At 45.0% G+C, this 20,135-nt stretch overlaps 2 protein-coding genes across 14 annotated transcripts in view; one reads left to right on the top strand and one right to left on the bottom strand.

The window, feature by feature from the left end:
* CRAMP1 (cramped chromatin regulator homolog 1) overlaps positions 1–9,242 on the bottom strand; it is a 51,624-nt gene extending 42,382 nt beyond the window's left edge. For 2 of the 5 annotated variants that reach the window (XR_005931434.1, XM_041120204.1), the window contains exons 1-2: positions 6,866–7,056; positions 6,033–6,382 (exon numbers count right to left, since the gene is read on the bottom strand). Coding sequence is in view for 4 of the 5 variants with exons in the window: in XM_041120204.1 (XP_040976138.1) it covers positions 6,033–6,382; positions 6,866–6,909 (394 nt within the window). In the remaining variant the exon portion in view is untranslated. Of the gene's footprint in view, positions 1–6,032; positions 6,383–6,865; positions 7,057–8,792 lie in introns of those variants that run through there. The other 3 variants (XM_030001707.2, XM_041120203.1, XM_030001706.2) reach the window with 3 other exon arrangements.
* A 442-nt stretch (positions 9,243–9,684) lies between these two features.
* IFT140 (intraflagellar transport 140) overlaps positions 9,685–20,135 on the top strand; it is a 95,871-nt gene continuing 85,420 nt past the window's right edge. For 2 of the 9 annotated variants that reach the window (XM_030001373.2, XM_030001371.2), the window contains exons 1-2: positions 15,100–15,171; positions 19,154–19,329. In XM_030001373.2, the coding sequence (XP_029857233.2) occupies positions 15,144–15,171; positions 19,154–19,329 (204 nt within the window). In that variant the 5' untranslated portion in view covers positions 15,100–15,143. Of the gene's footprint in view, positions 10,685–11,512; positions 11,652–13,156; positions 13,245–13,306; positions 13,920–14,256; positions 14,419–15,099; positions 15,172–18,400; positions 18,483–18,695; positions 18,829–19,153; positions 19,330–20,135 lie in introns of those variants that run through there. The other 7 variants (XM_041120201.1, XM_030001375.2, XM_041120202.1 and 4 more) reach the window with 7 other exon arrangements.

The raw sequence follows: 20,135 nt of genomic DNA, 5'->3' as shown, positions 1-20,135 counted from the left end.
ACCTGGAAGAGAGTACAATGTGTGAAAGTACATTTTTTTCCTGTGTACAATAAATATTTAGTTGATATAAATTATGACATTGTGACCATTTTTATGTTAATGTTTCTTTTATTTCTAGGAATGACTATTTGACACTTTCAAAGAAAATTACTGTCACCACAGGGAAGCATGTAAGGCAAAACATGAAAAAGAATTGGACATCTAGAAGAAAATGCACTTAAAAACTTCTCAAATAAACAGCCTCTCTATTTCCCAAAACATTCATCAGCCACTGATAAAATAACTGAAAGTTAAGCAATGTAATTCTGGTACTGTGAAGGTAAATTCTGTATGAAAAAGGAAACCATAAGAAAAACCTGAGCACTTTAATAGATGGCTGAGAAGAAAACCAATAATTTTAAGACAAAAAATTGCTTCTTTATTTTGCAAATGAGAGATTGGAATATCACAATTTGCATGGTAAAGAAATACAGATCTTTATAGATAAAATCTTCAGTCAAGAAGAGGGAACTCAAACACACCAGTCCTCAATCTCAACCTACCATCTCCTGTTGCTACTAGCTCCCAAAAAAGACGTCCTTTATCAAGAGACAGGTACAGGATTCTATTCCAGAGTTACTATTCTGATCACAGACCTCTAACTTTCCGAGAAACCATTTAGAAGAACTAGGTTTGTGGCGTTTGGGGGTTTTGTGTGTTGGGTGGCTGGTTTTTGTTTGGGGTTTTGGGGGAGGTTTGGCTTTTTTTTACATCACTCTGTATACGTACTCAAATAAGTAAAAACCTAAAGTCAGCTGCCTAAAGTTCAGATCTTATCAAGGGATTTCTGAAGATTGTACAGTACACTTGGTACATGTGAAGTTTTCATTATTAAAAAGCATAAGAAGCAAAAGTATCAGTGAGGACTTCAAATTCTAATACAACTATGTAAAGTTCAGTAGATTTCCTCTTAGTTGTATGTAAAAGATTAAATGAACGGAACAGTTCTATCGGGGACATCCCCCTCACTAATGACAGATGATGATGATCAGTAATTCCCAACAACAGATTATTTAAAACTTCAGGGAGAGGAAGGGGGCTTACTCTAATAATCTGCTTAGGTGCTAGTTCTAAGTAAAATCATTTATAAAAGGAGACCACTGCAGACGAGACAAAGACAAGATGGCCATTCTCACTCTGTCTACTTATCCTGCATCACCCAACCACTGGACTGGACCACATCCACATTCCCTGCAAGCCAATGCTTCATTTTGAGTACTAACATTGTAACTGGAAAACAAATTTCTACCTTTTACGCCTCCACAGTAAATAGCATGGACTCCTAAGAAGGATAAGTCTAGGACAGCTTATGCCATATTGCATGGTTATACCATACAGTGTTGTTGTTATGAATTAATATCCAAAGTTTTAAACACAACAGGTAACTGTCCTACAAGGATACAGACAGTCAGTCTAGCTTCTACCTCTTATTATTTAGAAGATTTGCACAACCAAGATGTAGTTGAATGTGTTTAAACATATACAGTGTCAATTATCAACAGGAGTCTATGAACAAAACTATACTGAAGGCTTGCTTTTCTACGGACAGTATACATTTAAGCTATCAAATGCAGCACTATCTGAACTAACCAAGCATAGCTGTAAAAAATAAACAGGGTTTATTATAAATTTGTTTACTCCCCCAATAAATCATTATTCTCTTGCTCTTCCATCAGAAACACCCACAACGCCTAGCATGAAGTTCCATCTAAAGCACATGGTTGTGCAGCCCTGCTCAAAGTTCAGTACCTACTGCACAGGGGACAGGAAAAAAAAATCCTCCTCTTGTGGTGTGGGATGAGATACTGTGGAGTTCTGGTCCTGAGCCACTTTCAAAGGCAGGGTGGGAGAACTGGGATAAATGGGAGGGCAAAGAATGAATGAAAGCATGCCAGAGTAAGATGGAAGGAGAAGTACCAAGTGCAAATGAGATGGACAGAATTAAGGAGAATATTAGAACAAGGGAGCATGCCAGTAGTTTTTAAACAGTTGTTTATGCCTTAGAGAAATAATGCTGGAGGAATGACATTTCAAATGAAGGTTACAATACATTCTGCAGCATACAAATTTGGGAAGATACAGTAAAATTGTATTGTAAGTACATACACCGGGTATCTTGCTATATACATCCTCTCCACAGGAGAGGACCATAGTTAATTTAATCCACATGCTATGGGACATGCAACTTTGGTGGGCTGGAACAAACTGGACTGCCTTCTTGCAAGTTTTATACGATGCCAAAAGATGGAACATTTTAATTCAATTCACGCTTTCAGCTGAATAATTCTTTTTTCAAGAAAGAACTCCTTATTACTGCAAAACAAATCCAAATACTTGTTTGGGCCATTCTACACATTTTACAAATAAATCTAGAGTAACGGCATGAAAGACATCTTCAAGCTTCAGCTCACTGCCATCAGACTTTCCTGCTATTTCCTTCTGACTTCATTCTGCATTCAGAAAATGGATAAAAACACAGAAATGGGAACACTCTACTCTAGTTCAAACTAAATCTACAGCACATAATTGCAATGTATTCCACATTTGCTTTTACCAGTGTGGTCACAACATATACATGCATATTCTAACCACTCTCGCTTCATGGAAAAAAGCCCCAAAACACACCTTAAAACCTGTGCTCGGCAACCATGTGGCTTATTTGTATTTGAGAACTAAACTCTCAGAAATCCCTCTTTTTCAGCAACCTTATACTGGTCTGCTTCCTCTCCCTCAACGAACCTCCCTGCTTTTAAACTCTCATCATAAACTGCCTCCACCCCACTATCCTTCAAGTTCCTCCTCAGATTTCATGCAAGTTACTTTAAGACTTACTTCCAAGCATTCATACTTCAAAAGGCGTGCATTGGTTGAGGTGTAGACTACAAACTTGAAAATACAATAAAAAGATGACCAGCATTTGAAAATAAGATAATAATAATAATAATTCTAAAAAAAAGGCAAAGATTTAGATATTTGTGCAGGAAATTTGATAAACCCTTCAGCAATTCAAAATGGATTGGCTATTTAAGTGAAAGTTTTCAAACTTCCTTTTACTATGCTACTTTCTATGTAATTTTTGCCCTAAATTCAAAAGTGCAACTCAGTACACAAAAGACAAGAGACAGACTCCAAAGATCCAATGAAAGATTACGTCAGGGTAATCTGAAATTTAGCAATACATTTATACATTCTACTAGGCAGAACTTGAGAATTACGATTAACAATCTTCCCTGAACCATAGTAAGGTAAAGTTGAAAAGTCAGCAGCTGCTGAGTGGACAAACTCTTCCTACAGTTTACAGTAAAGTCTACGTTATCAATAATTTGTCTGCTACAAAGCAGCACCCTAAAAGCACAAATGCCAAAAGTAAAAATGGATCTGCAACAGACAGAAAAAACCCTCTACTTTCAAAACTCTTTTAAAGGCATGATTAGGACAAGCATGATTAGGACATAGCAAGCCAATGCCTGCTGACTAACTACAATTTGAAAGAACTTAAGTTTATTGACTACCCTCCTTAATAATAGCCTTTGAAAGAGTTTTCACTTTAGAATACACAGATTGTAAAAGCAGGACCACTTTAATAAAATTTTAAGGGTTACAAAGCATTATTGAAAGACAATGACAAAAACAAGTTTCTGGTTCCACTGGACCAAGTATAAGTGTGGTCTAGCCACTCCTGCTGGCCAATGTTAAAATTACCTTTGCAGCTATCACCTTGATTGTGACATGCAAAATGGAAAAGGTTCCAGATTTCAGAGCTGATCCAAAGCACAGGCATTCAAGTTTTTTATCATTTTTTACTTAGAGGGGGAGGAGAAAGTTGGTAGGAGAGCAAATGGAAGAATTTAAGTTCAACCTTTATTAGTAATCTTCACCCTTCAATTAGTTCTCTATTGGAAGCTAGCTCTGTGAGACACTTCATTTAGAATGCAAAGCCCTATAAATTCTGATCACAAGACATTCCATTAGGGAAAATTCAGACAAGCCTGGAAAACCTCTCAGTATGCATCCCTGAATGTAAAGAACTCAAATTAGAAGAGATCCCACTCTGTGGCCCTGTTCTCCAAGATCTGACAGTTATAATCTCAACTGTATCAGAGAAACCAACTTTAACGCATTCACTTCAAAACTAGCCAGGCAGAGCTGTGGCTGGTCTTACAATTCAAAAAGTGAAAGCATAACCATAATTCTACCACCAACTGTCACCCCCAATGATTTAAGAAGTTTCCCCAAACGTGACAACATAGTCAGGTACAGCAATTACAAGCACTATCTATCTATGACCAATTATTGAAATAATATTTTCCATTCTGTATATAATTTTATTAGGGTTATTTTGGAATCTGAATTGCAAAATAAACTAAGTTTGCTTTTCAATTGTCTTGATACACCTAGTTAAAAATCGTTCTGCTGCTCTAGAATTGGAAATGAGCGTTTATGCACAAATATACAAACATGAATATACAAGTACATGAAGATACATGTACTTTGTTCACACGTGCATACACTTTCAAAGCAATGGAATAATTTCAAATGCATATATTCGACTTGTCAATCACAGACAACACGTATTCCAAAGAAACACCTCCTTGTATTTAATACTATTTACCACCCTTGAAATAATTATCTGTAGCTAAACACTTCTGGGTATTCCATATGGTTTTTTATTTGGTTTAATGCAACTGGGAGAAAAATTACGAAGGCCTTTCTGTTCTATCCTCCAATATCACACACAGGAGCTTTTAACTTAAACCAAAAAGTTTAAGAGTTTAAAGATGACTTACTAAGGTATTAAAAAATACTTTAGTCAATTATATAAACTGTCACGCAACCAAGTTCAAGAATTTTTTCGTGATATGGCAATAACTAAAATATCACGATTTCCACTGCTTTATTGCTATAACACAAAACTACCATAGTTCATAATGTTTACCTAATGTCCAGCATGCACATACCACTGTAATGGACCAAAGAGTGAGGTAATCTCCAAGACACATTTATGCTACACGGAGTTTTATTTCGGTTTAGCAGACAAGAGTAAACTTTGTCATTTCAAATGTTGAAGGCATCTCCAAGTGTTGTTTTCCTCAAAAGTTAACAGAAAATAACACTTGCGTACTTTTGCACAAGGTATCCAAAATGAGTCTCAAGTACAGCTCAACTACACTGCCAGGTGTCATCCAGTAACTGCTGAGCACACACAATAGCACCAAGATATTCCAACATCTCTGCTGTCTTCTAGCTACTCAAGTAAGAAACAGTTTTGAAAAAAAACGAATTCTTATCTACAATGTAAAGTGAAAAAGCATGTGTGTATTCATGGATGTACATACAGACAGTCAGATGTATACAAAACAATCTTAATAAAAACTCAAATTCCATGAAAATGTCCAAACTGTTCTGAAACAGTAATGCAGGACACACAAAACCTTAGAAACAAATATGTCAGTATGTGTATTTCATAGCTGTTTCCAAAACAGTTTTTTGGGGTAAAACGGTCATAGAAATAACTGCAGGAAATCACCAATGCCTTGTGGGTGTTTTTTTTTCCTTTTTTAACTAGCGCCCAGTGAATATTTTGTTATTATCCAAGAACAGAATTCAGAGTGCAGCGACCTGATTACACAGCTAGCTAGAGTCTAATTTCCTAACCAAAATACAGGAATTTCCTAAAACTCAAGAGAGATGAAATGCAGGAATTAAAGGTTTGCTTCAATAATGGAGATTTCTTCCTCCTCCACAGACACATCCAAACCCCCCATTTCTGCAAGTGCAAAGAGGACAGTGGGCAGCAGAGAAGATGAAGCCTTGGGACACAAAGAAGATTTCAGCTACTGTGAGAAACAAGCCCCAAACCACCTTCCCCAAAACCAAACAAAAGATGGCATCTACAGGAGGAGAATGACAACCCCCAAACCCACAGGTGACTCCCCCCCACCCCCCCGCCACCCCCCTTGCCCACATGTTTTAAGGGTGCCAAAATACAGTACCTTTGCCTTTTGCAGCAGTGCTGCTGCCAACTGAAGAGGATGCCTGGGAATCCTTCTTCAGCCTCTTGCTCTGAGGTCTGACGCTGGACCTGAGAAAATGATGCTGGTCCTGGCTGTGGGAGGGCTGGAGGGAGGCCGGGGCCTGCGATAAGCTGGGGTTCGGTGGGGGGCTGCTGTTAGTGTTGTTGTTAATAATCTTCTCTTCTTTCTTTGTGCTGCTGCTGCCTGGAGCTGCCTCTCCTCCTCCTCCTGCCCCTTCTTCTTCCAGGGACTCCTCATCTCCTCCTGCTCTCTTGCCCAGCTTTTTCACCCCTTCCTCCCCGCTGCTCTCTCCCAGTTTCACTGTCATCCTGTTGGGGAGGAGAGAGAGAAAAGGGGGGGGCACAAAGTCAGGCCAGGGAGCCCCCCAGACAGGGAGAGAAATCCCTGGGCTGAGAGGGGAGAAGTTTAGCTGCAGAAATTCCTCTCAACATGGCCGCCGTTGTTTGTTACTAAATCCCCTTTCGTTTGCTGTCCCGACCCAACAACCTGTGCCGCGGGCGGGAGGGGGAAAGCCCCCCCCGAACCCCCCCCCAAACCGGCCCAAAAGGCAGCCGGGCTCCCCCGGCAGCCCTCCGGCACCCTCCCGAAGGGGTTCGGGGCGCCTTTGGCGGAGAAATCGCCCAGCCAAACTCGGGCGTGTGGAAGCGCTCGACAGCCGCCGAGAGGAAAGGCAGCCGCCGAGCCCGGCGGAGCGGAGCGGGGCAGCGCGGCCGGGCCGGGCCGGCTGCTCGCCCCCCATCCTACCCCTTCGGCGGCTCCTCGGGCCCAGGGGGGCTCTTCCTCCTCCTCACCATGGAGCCGAGGCGATCCGACCTGCCGCGGGGGGGGGGTTCATGCTCCTAGATGCGGCGGCGGCGGCTTCTCCTCCTCTCTGTGTGTGTGTCTCTCTCTCTGGGGCTGGGACTGGCCGAGGCTACCGAGATTTCCAGCTCCCCCTCCGCCCCCACGCCCGCCAGAGCCCCGGCACCTCTCCGCCGCTCCCCGCGGGGCAGCCCCGGGCCCAGCTGCCGCCACTGCGAAGAGCATCGCGCCGCGGGCCGGGCGCCTGTCACCGGCGGCCCGGGCGGACCGGCCCGCGCCGGGAGACGGCCCGGCTCCCCACCGCCGGCCGCTCGTGGCTGGCTCCGACAGCAGCTTCCAGCCGCTCTTTTGCTGTTTTTTTTTAAATCAGCGCGACCCCCTTTGTTGTTTTTTTTTTTTTTTTTCAATGGGAAGGGCGACAAACTCTGCAGGCATCCGCAGCGGCTTTTCCCCCCTCGCCTCGACGGGGACCGCACAACTCCCGGCGACGCTGCGACCTCTTGGCCAAGCGAAAAAGTTTTAAAACACCGTTTGCTAGAGGACCCCTCCCGGACTTCCCGAGAGGCATCGCTAAACAACTTTAATTCCAAATATGACATTTGGACCCGCTGCCGGGGATGACCTCTCACTCTGCCTCTAACTTCACAAATCCTCTCAATGCTGAAGTTCTTTTTAAATACTTGGAACAAAACACCAGATACACACACAAAAGCTTAAGGCATTAAACCGTATTATCTGCTAAAACCCAACAACAGTTTTTTTTTTTCTTAAAGAGTGTAAAAATATTACTGACACCATATCTAAAAGAAGTCAACTTCCAAGAAAGAAACCACTTACAGCAAAACAGAAAGAAGTAGCAGTTGCAATGCAGCTGCCTTATCACCACAGCAGGAGCCACAGTCCAACTTTAATTAAGGGGAAAGATAAAAAACAAGAGAAGGATATTCTGAATATCACAAATAAAGAATGCAGTTACTACAGATTAGGCTGACACCAGAATAACGTGGTTTAAAATAAACAAGATGCATCAGCACTATATGGCCTACAAATTTATGTGATTATAGCTTATGGACTGTATTCCAACTGTTATAATCAAACTTTTCCCTACCAATTCAGAATTACGTTGGGCAACATTCCATTCTTTGCAAACGCTCAGTAAACTGATTTGAACTGTCGATCTAAACTCACATTAAAACGTGGCTAACCATTCACCTGACGGGTCCCTAATTACAGATGCAAACTTGTTCTCCACACATCAAAAACTGCAGTGTTTTCAGTTCTTTTGAGGACAGAAATCTTCCAACTCTGATGGTCTGTGCTCAAAAACTTCACCTAAGCAAGGCTGAAATCTCCCTGATTTCACGTTTAGTTTTATTACCGCAAATTAAATGATGCATCCACTGGCATCCCCCAACAATTAGTAGGGGGATACCAAAGAAACACATCTTGGGGACAGTTACTTACAAGACTAGGGCAGCAAATCCCAGCACCTGCCCCACTTCCCAACAGCCGGCTCCTTTCAGCGTCCTGCCTAAACACTCCGGCAGGGCCCCACACCCAGTTTACCCCTTTCGGCTGCGATCTCCTTTCCTTTTCACGCTGCCCCTGCTTTTCCTTTTTCTTCCAAAGGGAAAAATCTTCTCAACCTCGCCCCTTTGGTCCTCTAGACCTTCACGCTTAGTCGCCGTCCCTCCACTCTACCTCCTACAAACGCCCGGCTCCCCTCCGAGGAGACGCTTTCCCCGCAGACCCCAGCGCCGCCACACCCCGTCGATCGACGGCCCGGACGGGAGAGCCGGGCCGGGCCCCCCCAGGGACACGCGGGTCCCGCGGGGGCCCCAAGGCGCCGCTTCTCCCCCCCGCCCCAGCAGCCCCCTCCGCCCCGCGGCGGGCTCCATCCCCCGCCCCGCGCCTCACCTGCCGCATCAATGCCGCCGCGCAGCCTCCGCGCTCCAGCTCGCCCGCCGGCGGCTGCCTCGGGTCTTCCGGCACCCGCAGCCCCAGGCACCCCCGGGCTGCGCCCCAGACCCGCCAGCTCGGGAGGAGGCCGGCGCGCCCTACGCCCACCGCGGACCCCCGCGGCCCTCCCAGCTTTGCTGGCGGCGGCAGCCCCCGCTCCCGGCCGGGGAGGCGACCTCTCTTCCCCGGGCTCCTCCGAAACCGCGGCCGCGGGCCCGGCACCGCCGGCGCCCCGTCGGGCCTCAACGCCCCCGGCCGGAGCCGCGGCTCCCTGGCGCCCCGGGCTCGGCCGTCGCTCCGCCGTCGCCCCCGGCCCCGCGCTCGGCCGCAGAGCGGGCCGCGATGGGGTTCCTGCCCGCGGCGGTTCCGCTTCCTCGTCAGCCTGCGCCGGGCCGAGGGGGCGGGGCAAGACGCGGCGCGCGGGCCCAGCTGAGAGCGCCGGCGCTCCCCTCCCCAGGACCCCAAACAAGGCGCCCCATTGGCTGGCGGCAAGCGGGAGCGAGACGGGAGGCGGGGCCGGGGCCCCCACGCAAGCCAAACAAAGCGCGGCGCTGGGCGGGTGACGAAAGCTTAGCGCAAAGGAAGAGGCGGCAGCCGGTGTCCGTCAGAGGGCGAGACGAATCCCGAGAGCTGGTCGCTGATTGGCTAAAAGAAAAACCAATCGCGGGCCCTACAGCCGGGGCCCTTGGACGTGATCCAGGATTCCATTGGTCAGAAAGCTGCTGATTTGCATGCGGCGTTGTATTTATAACCTGCCGGGGGGAGCAGGCGGTGGCTTTGTCGGACAGGAGTGGCGTGGGAGGAGTCGGGAGGGAGGGGCGCGGCGCTGCGCTGCGCTGCCCGGCCGGCGGGCGGGCTCCGCTCGGTGGGCTTCGGGCGCGCATGGGGGCGAGGCCCTGCGCTGCGGCTTTGCTTCGTTCGCTTCGCGGCTCCCCCGCGGCCCCCGGTGTTTGGGTCTTAGCCAGGCGGTAAAAGCAGTGTGGGTCCCGTCCCCCCTCTCCCCGCCGTGGCCGTACCTCCTCTCCCGGAGAGGTCCGCTGGCACAGGCCAGCTCGGGCTTGCGGTGTGGGGGCTCGCTACCCGGCGAAGCTGCATCGCGGCGGCTGCTCCCGGTGCCTTACGCCCGGCGGAGCGTGAGGGGGAGCCCTGGGGCCGCTCTCCTCCGAAACATCTTGTGCTTTCCCCGGCCGGACCTCGGAACCGGCAGGGACAGTGTTGGGGCGTCCAGCGGGGAGGCGGTTCGCTGTGCCGCAGGTTTGGTGCCGAGCATCCCTTCGCAGCCTGGGCTTGGTGGCGACTAAAGAACCCATCACTTGCGAGTTTCGTATTTGGTTTTAGCAGTTCTTAAGGAGAAAGATGGTGCCGGGGACCTGCCAGCCGCAGCTGGTGGGAGGCCGGGCCGCCTGACGTGGCGGCTGTGCTCCTGAGGGGCTCCGAGCTGAGTGGGGGCCTGGGGCCTGGAGGGCTGCTGAGGTGCTCGCTGGCCCAGCAGCTCGCTTCTTGCTAGTTAAGATGTTAATAAGTTCCTCGTTGTTTATAAAGTTTACGAATAACATACATGAAAGGATCAATGTGAAACCTCCTGGGGAGGCCTAGTGTCTTCACAGCTTCTAGTTTTCTTGCGGAGGTTGCACTTGTGTAGGTACCCTTAAGTGGGATTTTTTTTTTTTAATAAACTGTTTCCATGATTATGAAGCTTTATTCAGTAATGTACTGAATTAAAGGGTGTTGTATTTCATTTACTAGCCTAATGTTTTGGCCTGTTTTCCAGTGACTGCTCTCTGATACTTTTAATGTGTTGACTTCATGTTAACTACTAGGAAGAATCACTTCTAAAAATCTTTCAACTGGTACTGTGTGAGATTTTTTTTTTCCTTGATAAATTCTTTGTGGAAAGAATATTAGATCATCCTTTTCTTGAAACTTTGTGGGTATCAGCAGGAAATGCTGCTTTAGTCGTCTTCTTCTGAGGAAAATCTTCATGAGCTGTAGCTTAAATCAATGTCTGAATTTAAACTTCATGATGGCATCTAAATTCTGGAAGATGGGGCTCCCATGGAGAGTGTTGCAAGTAATTATCTTACAATGGCGAGTTAAATTTGAACATGCCTTGGGCTCTGCGTCAACTATAAATATGCTGTAAAGCGAAGCTGTAACCAAGTGTATTGCTATAAATGCAATTTGTAAACAAAAAAGAGCCAAATTGCTTATTGTTCTTGTTTCTACTGTAGAGCTTTGCATTTAAATCTACATCTTAATTAGTGGGTTTTTTGAGAGATTATTTTGCAGTTTTGTTATAATGTAGCACAAGATCATATGGTTTATTTTTGCCACTTGGTTTGACCACAACCAAATTTAACGATCCTGACAGGAAATGATGCATTCTGCATCTACAGTGCCATGTATTTCCATGGTGCTTTGCAAAGAGACACAAAGGTATGTTCAGTTCCCCAAGGAGCTCAGAGTTGAAGGTTTCCATTCTCTCTGTATGTAAATAACTTTATATGCTTGAATAGTCCCATTGCCTCAAGTGGACTGTTAAGGTGTGAAATTGCTCATGTGTGTAAATGTTTGTGAAAGAAAGACTGAATAGAAAGGAGTTGGACAAGAGCCGAGAGGCAGGGGGTAGGTTGAGATGTCAAAAGACACTTGAACTTTCATTCGTTCTTTTTTAATAGTAGGGAGGATCCATGATCATGCTTTGGTAGACCTGCACAGATACAAAATGCAAATAATCTTTCAGTGTTTGTTGCCATGGTTTTCTGGACCAGGCAAGAACATTAACTTGGATTTGTTGCACATCCTGTGTATTTTAAGGTATGAATAAGAAACTGCATGCCTAATAGAAATAGAGCAAGCAATGCAGAACTGTCTGACAGAAGGACAAAGTTAATACTTTTATGTTGAGGTGTTTTTAATTTTGCATCTAATGTGCATGATAAACTAATTATAACATGAAAATACTTTTCCAAAGACCTTAGATGTAAAAGCCACCAATATAGTGGATGTTCTGTATTTTCCTTTTAGGTTACTTAGAAGCTACTACATTTCATTCATAACTCGTTTGTTCTTAAAAGGCTTTTAACTTGTTTAATCTGGCAAATGATAATAGATGATCTGTGTGTTACTAAAGCAGTTCTTCCCATTCAGGTAAGAGGATTTAAACCAAAGGTCAGACTTCTATTGTTAATCCTTTATGGCTTACTAAGTCGGAAGCACCTAATCATGCAACTTCATTTTTTTTTCTCAGCATCTGAGGTCAAGCCCTTAGAGGAAGGGATAAAATGCACTGTGTGCAACTACGCTGCTGAAGCCTCTTCTTTGTTGGTCCTGGGACTTGAGGGACTCGGAGCTGTTAGGCATCTTTTATAAGTGCAGTACTCAGGAGGGAAGATCTTAGGATCCTAGGATGACCTGTTCATTTATTTGTTTAGGATATAAATCCTTTACAGCAGGGCTTCTCTGTTGAATATTGGAGGGCTGGGAACTTAATTTCCAGCTAAGCCTGTACAAGCAGGGATATGTAGTTTAGTTATTGGGCAAAATTTTGTGTGACATTGAAGCAGGCAATTATGAAAGCTGTGAAAATGGTCACTTGAGCAGAGACAGTCAGTGGTTTTTGGTTTTTTTTTTTTAGATTATTTTTATTCCAGCCCAGAAAGGGATGATAGACTAGACGATTTCTAGCAGCTCCTACTGGCCACGTATTTCTGACTTGATTGTACTATGTAGTTGCAATAGTTTCCTCATTAGCCTGATTGTCTGAGAAGACAAGGTATCTGCCCACATGGTCTGCTCAAACACTCAGCTTCAAGTCTGATGATCTCAAAAATACTATGAGCACAATTGGTGAAAATAGTCAGCTGGGCAGAGCCAAGAAATTAATTACTAACTCTGGGAGTGGCACCTGAGCGAGCTAACAGTGTTATTACATGTCCAAGAATCCACCAAGAAAAGATGCCATAAATGACTTTGTTGATGCCTTGCAAGGGAGAAGATAATTAAAGCATGAGATAAAAAGCTACAGAAAACAGGACTTTGAGTTCTGCTGCTCAGAAAACAATTTGTTCTAGAGGGGGTTGCTGAGCTCGTAGCAACAAGATGTAAAGCCAGTGTTTTGCCTCCCTACCTAAAGCCTATCTTTAAGTTCTGGAAGAGATAGAGCATGTTTTAATGCAGTCTGCCTCCTACCTAGTACTTTTTCCTACTTGCTAACAAAAAAGTTCTGGAAGAGATAGAGCATGTTTTAATGCAGTCTGCCTCCTACCTAGTACTTTTTCCTACTTGCTAACAAAACTGATGGGCTTTTTTTGTCAGGAGGGTCCCAGTAACTGCTGTATATTTGGAAAAGGGAAGCAGTGTGAAACACCATGTAAATTACACAAGGTGTTACACATGGCCGGAGTCAATGTAAGTTAGTGCATGCAGAAGCTGTTGGTCACAGCTGTACTAGAGGTGTGGCCTCTTTTCATCTGTTTTGTGTGGAAGTGTTGTGACTTGAGAGGAATTACAAATGATTGTGGAGTTGACAGTGGTATGAGGATTAGGCCTTGAATTGTCTCTTTTGAATGCTGTGGGTAAACCTGGCTGTTAAGGCTGAATGCAGGCCCAGCACCACTGAGGACTGGAGATGGAGCTGTGCTGTCCCTGACCTGGGCTGTACCTGCTGCACCCAGGGGTGCTGGGGGAGCAGCAGGAGGGCTTTGTTGGGGCTATCTTCACTTAGATGTTACTAGAAAAACTTGGCCACTGTCTTAAGAAGTTACCAGATCCCTTTTCCCATAAAAGCTCTGAAAGAGCCAATGAACTCCGGGCTGTATAATCACATACGGTTACAGCATGCATTTATAGTTCACTACGTTCCAGTTGGCTCAGGCTCTGTCGCAGTGGGTGTTTAATACGTGTTCAGGGACCTGAAGAGTTTGTGATCAAATCTTGATTCCCAGGAAGCCGGGGAGCTGCACAGTCTGCCATCCGTGTTAGAAAAAGTTCCTCACGGGTTCATTTGCTAGATCCTGAAGACAGCCACCGATGCTTGAAAGCTGCCCGCTACGATTTGGGGTCTCACCAGCCGGAGCCCCGAGGGTGAGTATCCAAGGGGGAGGTGGGGCCGTGCCCGCAGGTGTTTGCTGGTTTCCCTGCCGAGGGGCAGGGTGTGGGTCGGGGCGCGGGGCCTGCCGCGCAGCCCGGCGAAGGGGCAGCCCTCCTTCGGTAACGTGCTTCGGAGAGGGGCAGCGGCGCTTCCAGCCCCTCCGACCACCGCCCCCAGGCGCCGTTCGGGGGGCGAAGGCGAGCCGGCCCGGAGCGGTCGCTGCTGGCTTCGGGAAGAGAGCGGGACGCTCAGGGCCGACCCGCACCCGCCGGCTGCGCACCGCGGCCGAGCGCGCCCGCCCCTCCGCTGCGCTCGGCACTTTCCGTCTCTCTCAGGCGTGCCCGCGGACCGCTTCGGCTGTTTCCGTGACTCTTCGGCTCTAGGTCGGCAGTTTCCGTGCTGGGGGCGCTCCCCGTTGTCAGGGGTAACGCGAAGCATCTCGGAGCCAGTGCGGCCTTCAGCGCCGGGACCGAGCTCCGGGGCTGCCGGCAGGTAGGAGCGGGCGGGGGGCGCCGGCCCGCTGCGGTCGGTCCGAGCGAAAGCGCCGGGAGTCCTCAGCGGCTTGGCCGGCTTCTTCCCGGTCGGTCTGGGCCCGTCCTGCGGGAGCGGGGCCGGTGGCGGTCGGCCGGAGGCTGCGGGGCGGCCGGGCCGCTGCCTGCGGGCGCGCGGCGGGAGCGGCCGGCTCTGCCGGCGGGCCCACGGGGCGCGAACGTGGCGGGCGGGACCCGGGTGTTCACCGAGCCGGGAGGCGGGAGCGGTCGCTCCTGGCGGGCTCGGCGGGCCCGCTGTCCTGTGGTGCTGGCGAAGGAGGGCTCCAGCTCGGCCGAGGTGCCCCGGGCAGGCTCCGGCCCACGCGAGGCGCTGCCCCGCGGGCTGAGGAACTGCTCGGGAGCGGGCTGGGCTGGGCTGGTCCCCCCGCTCCATCTGGCTCCATCTCCCTCGGTGCGGGTTCAGGATTTAAGCGGATTTTTACTATTTACTCTTTCTCTTTTACTTGTTAGAGGAAACAGTATTTAGTCATTAGCTGTCTTCTTGTAGCGTAACTCAATTTTGTATTCTGATTTTTTTTTTCTGTATTTCTAATTTTTTACACGTTTTTAAAAGCTAGCATTTCTTACAGGTAGAGATTATATGGAAAAAACCCCTATGTTTTTGCAAGGTAGCTGTCAAGTCTTGTCAGGGAAACATCATGGCAATGCATACAGAAAACTCATTTTATGAATATACTTGGTGATGGGTTTTCTGGTAAGCTTGTGGCTGGTTGCAGTTCCACAAGAATAGCAAACCTAATCATAATCAGCCTGTCTTAGATGCTAAATGTGCTGACAATGTTGTCATACAAAGCATAAAAGTAGCTTTTTAAGAATTGTCACCAAAGACAGAATAGCATGATGAAAAATATTTTTATTTTTTCTGAACATGGATGATTGTCTTTTGAAATACGTGCATGTGTTCTGGCTCACTGCTGTCATTTGTAGCAATAGGAATCTTGAGGTGACCTACATAAATGCCAGAAAATTAAACCCAAACAAATAAAGGCTATTTGGTTTGTAATTTATTTTAATACTCTGTCAACTTGTAAGTAATGAATTGAGAGGTTCTGAGGACCTGAGGGAAATCACCCCCTATCAAAGGATAATCTTCCCCTACTCATAAAATTACTAACTCCTTGTGAAATCTTATGCACATCTGTGTTGGTGGCTGCAGACAAACCCAGTCCTTTGCCCATGCTCTGAGATGATGGCCACTTATCAATCTGCATTGGTCCCTGTGTTGGTGGTGTATGACCCATGAGCTGATAAACCCTAAAATAAGGCTTGATTTCCCCAAAGGACCTGATATCCCACATGCAGGGCCACGTTAGTATGGGTGTATGATGTCTGGACTATAGCTGGCTTGTCTCTGGCCAGTTAAGAACAGAGGCAGAGAATGACCTTGAACCTCTCTTAAACTTTTCTCTGTGGGCAGACATTAATGTTATGTCTAATGTTTGCCTGTGTGAACCTCATAAAGTTCAACAAGGCCAAGTGCAAGGTTGGGGCAATCCCCAGTATCGGTACAGACTGAGGGATGAAGGGATTGGGGATACTGATGGATAAAAAATTGCACATGAGCTGGCAGTGTGTCCTCAGCCCAGAAAGCTAACCATATCCTGGGCTGCATCAAAAGCAGCGTGGCCAGCATGTCGAGGGAGGGGATTCTGCCCCTGTACTCTGCTCTGGTGAGACCCCAGCTGGAGTATTGCGTTCAGCTCTGGGATCCCCAACATAAGAAGGACATGGACCTGTTGGAGTGGGTCCAGAGGAGGGCCACGAATGTGATCAGAGGGTTGGAGCACCTCTCCTGTGAAGAAAGACTGAGAGAGAGTTGGGGTTGTTCAGCCTGGAAAAGAGGAGGCTCCAGGGAGATCTTATAGCAGCCTTTCAGTACTTAAAGGGGGCTTATAAGAAAGATGGAGGGACACATCTTACCAGGGCCTGTACTGATAGGACAAGGGGTAATGGTTTTAAACTGGCAGAGGGTAGGCTTAGTTTGGGCATAAGGAGGAAGCATTTTATGGTGAGGGTGGTAAGACACTGGAACACGTTGCCCAGAGAAGTTGTGGATGCCCCATCACTGGATGTTTCCAAGGTCAGGTTGGATGGGACTTAGATCAAATTGATCTAGTGAAGGATGTCCCTGCCCACACGGGGGGGTTGGACTAGATGGTCGTTAAAGGTCCCTTCCAACCCAAACCATTCTGTGATTCTATGAGCTCTTACGGTTTTTGTGAAGTGCTTGTGGGTTGTTTCAAAAGTGTCCATCAGGTGTATCAGATTACTAAGATCAGGTATCTGGACTCGGTCATGTTCTATTCCAACCCACAAAGTGGTTAACTTTTTCAGAAATTCTTGTCTTTTAGACCTTGAAAAAATAGAACATGCGGTGCCAGAATCATTTTTAGAGATAGTGTTACTTGGTATTAATTTTTTTTTTCTTTGAAGGCTTTTTTTGAAGAAGCATCTGTCAAAGCTTCATTCAATAATGAATTCCCAAGATTACAGCAAGCAAATGAATGTTGGTTTAGTGATTTTTACACCACTGAGTAATCCATTTATGTAAGCAATTTATTTATTTGCATACAGCAGTGTCTCCTGCACAATTTTGTATAGTTATTGAGATGGTGAAAAGTGTTTTATATTAGGGATTCTCCATAATTTACATGACAATATCACTGAATCTTTTTTTAGTAAGTGCTAGTCTGCCTTTTTTTAAATATATACAGTATTGACTGAAAAATTGTTCTTGCTGTCTATTAATGCCAAAAGGGATAGTTAGGTATAGTTTTCCTAATTGGAACACGCTGACAGTCACCTGTAGGAAAGCAGACAATGTGGCTTGATGTACCCATTAGTGAGTTGATCAAGAGATGTAGTTTGTAAGCTTGACAAACTTATTTTCTTCACTCTCTGAAGGGGACTGAAATAACTGAATAATAATAAATAATATTTGTGACTACAGATGCAAAGAACCCTTAACAGCAGAAAAAGGTGGCTCTAGAAAAAGCATTACAGCTGTGTGATTTTGTGTGATAAAACCATTATTTCATACCAAATGTGTGGGTTTTTTTTTTTTTTTTTCTTTTAGGCATCTCAAATTTTTGTATGAATCTGAAGTGAATTTTTCTATTAGTTCAAAATTTGAGCCCATATAAAGCTTATATTCAAATATGGACTAAATTCTTCCCATTAGAGTAAAATGAAATGGATGAAATGAGAACAGAAGTAGTAGAATGGGTACAGTATTTTGGAACAGAACTAGAAATTTGAGAAAACTATTAAAAAACATGAAATAAAGATGCAAACCACTTCAATATTTATTTGAATGGTTTGTTGGGGTTTTTTTGTGTGGCAATAAAACTAGACCCACATGCTGCTGTGGGAATGTGGAGGATTTTGAAGGAGTGTGAAGATACAGGTGAATGCATCTTGTTGAAGGATCAAGTTGCTTGTTATTAGGCTAACTACACTTGTTTCTGTTTTCATGTCTGGTAGTTCATGTTGTTCATTGTAATATCAGAGGCAAGATACAGAACTACCGACTTACTTAAAAACGTTACCCACATTTCTAACCTGTCTAATCAAAGGTGCTGAATCTGATTTCTTTTTTTTTTTTTTTTTTTTTTTTAGGGGGGTGGAGGTGGTGGGGAAGGCAGCCTTTTTAAAGCAAAGTATTTATTTTAAGCACTGTCAGAATATTTGAAGTAAAGAGACTTTAAACCAAGAAACTGTTTATGTCCATTTTACATCCTGCATCAGTGTCCAATTGGTGACTTTAGGCAAATCTAACTGCTGTGCATATGTGGGCCTGCAGGTTCTTAACTCCTGGTTTAGCTGTGCGGAAGAAAAAGTCTCTTCCCCTGAAATGTCAAGGGAGTCTTTTAAACCTTTCACAGGTGTTTGGGGTTTTTTGTTTGTTTGTTTTTATTTTGGTTTTTGTTTTCACCAGGTCTTGGCATTATTTGCTAGTAACTCGAGGTGTTTCTCTCCAGTTGTTTTTCTTTTGAAACGAAGCCGGTAAGATCACACAACACAAATTCCAGAGACCATCTCTGTATATAAAATATTAAAGATTCTTAGTGACTTCCTCCATTTCTGACACACAACTCTGGAAAAAAAAGCATTGCTTTCAGGCTCTTTTCCTTGGAACATCAGCGCTTATTGAGTATTTTCATTCAAATGTAGATAACAGATAATATGAGTTAAACTAATCTTGCATAATTTCAACAGTACAAGCTCCAAAGTGGTGACAACTGTTAAAACTTACTTCGAAAGCCCAGATGTGAGACTTTACAACATAAAATTGCTCTGTCTTCACGTTAATTGACATCGTTGGATAAGAAGTACTGGAAGTAGCTTTCTGGTAAATTCTGAGATATTTCAGAGTCCTCCAAAATAAGCCAGTGCAAGCCATTAGTGAGAGATTGGTACTAGCCTACGCGCACCGTGAATCTAATCTACAGACTACAAGGCTAAGTATTCCTCTGTATTTTTTGAAAATACCACTATGACCTTTTTCCTGTCTGAGTTATGCATATTAACAAGGTGATGCTGTAGCTTTCTTTTTTCCCCATTTTTTAAAGCATACTTGTTATTATCTATATAATATAGCATACATATGTTTAGTGTGTACATATATACTATATACTTAAGCATACCTGTTAGAAATGTTTGTTTTCCTTGTACAGGTTTGCCATCTGTGACCACTTCTGTTGTTATGGCTGTGTATGTGGATCATAGAACAGAAGCTCCTGATACAGTTGCCTCCCCTTCTCATATAGCATGGCACCCACTTCATCCACTCCTGGCAGTTGCTTCCATCAGCACAGCATCTGGGGGCTGTGTGGATATCTACCTGGAACAGGTAAATAATCTGCAACTTTGCTTTTGGGCTTGATATAATTTTGCTGGTTTGAAACTTAACTTTTTTAATCTATATATTTGCAGCCTCACTTATGCTCCTTGAATCCCTCACTCTGGATTTTAATTACTATCCATGTCCTGTGCTATCTAAGACATGTCAGATTCATCAGCTACTGATCTGATGAATTATACATCAGACTACTACTATTTTATAAAAAGGTCTTCATAAACTGAATTGATCTTTCAGTTGAAATTTAATTTTTACAGCCTTTAAGTCTTGTTTGTGATGGTTACCAATTTGCTTTTTACTTCTCATAGTATGAGAATTTCAGGCTTATAAGGAAAATGGACGCATGCTGCTGCTTTTTTTTTTTTAAACTCTAAGTGAATAAAATGTACTAAGAAATGTAAATTAAAAAAATAATTCCTCCACTCTGATAGTGAACTGATTGCTAGACTCAGCTTGTTCCATTTGAGTAGGTTGTTTCCTACTATGGTTTCTGCCTGTAGACAGATATTTCCTTTGCATACTCTAAACTTTACACAAGAGGCTTGCGTAGGACTTCGGTTTGCATAATTTTCAGGAAAAAAGTGTGCTATTTAGGGAAATGGTACTACAAGCTGTCTAGCAGCAGACGTACTGGAAATGTTTACATCTGTTAATATGAGTAGCCTATAAAATGTATACTTTTCAAAGTGTATTGTGAAAAATTGTCATCCAAATTTTACAAATGGAAAAAATAAATACATAGAAAGGTTAAATGATTTACCTGAAATGTTGTTGCAAACCATGCGCAAAGGAGGGTC

This window comes from Aquila chrysaetos, chromosome 25 (assembly GCF_900496995.4).
Source record: "Aquila chrysaetos chrysaetos chromosome 25, bAquChr1.4, whole genome shotgun sequence".
NCBI classification, from domain to species: Eukaryota; Metazoa; Chordata; class Aves; order Accipitriformes; family Accipitridae; genus Aquila; species Aquila chrysaetos.
This window is presented reverse-complemented; position numbering and strand designations above follow the sequence as displayed.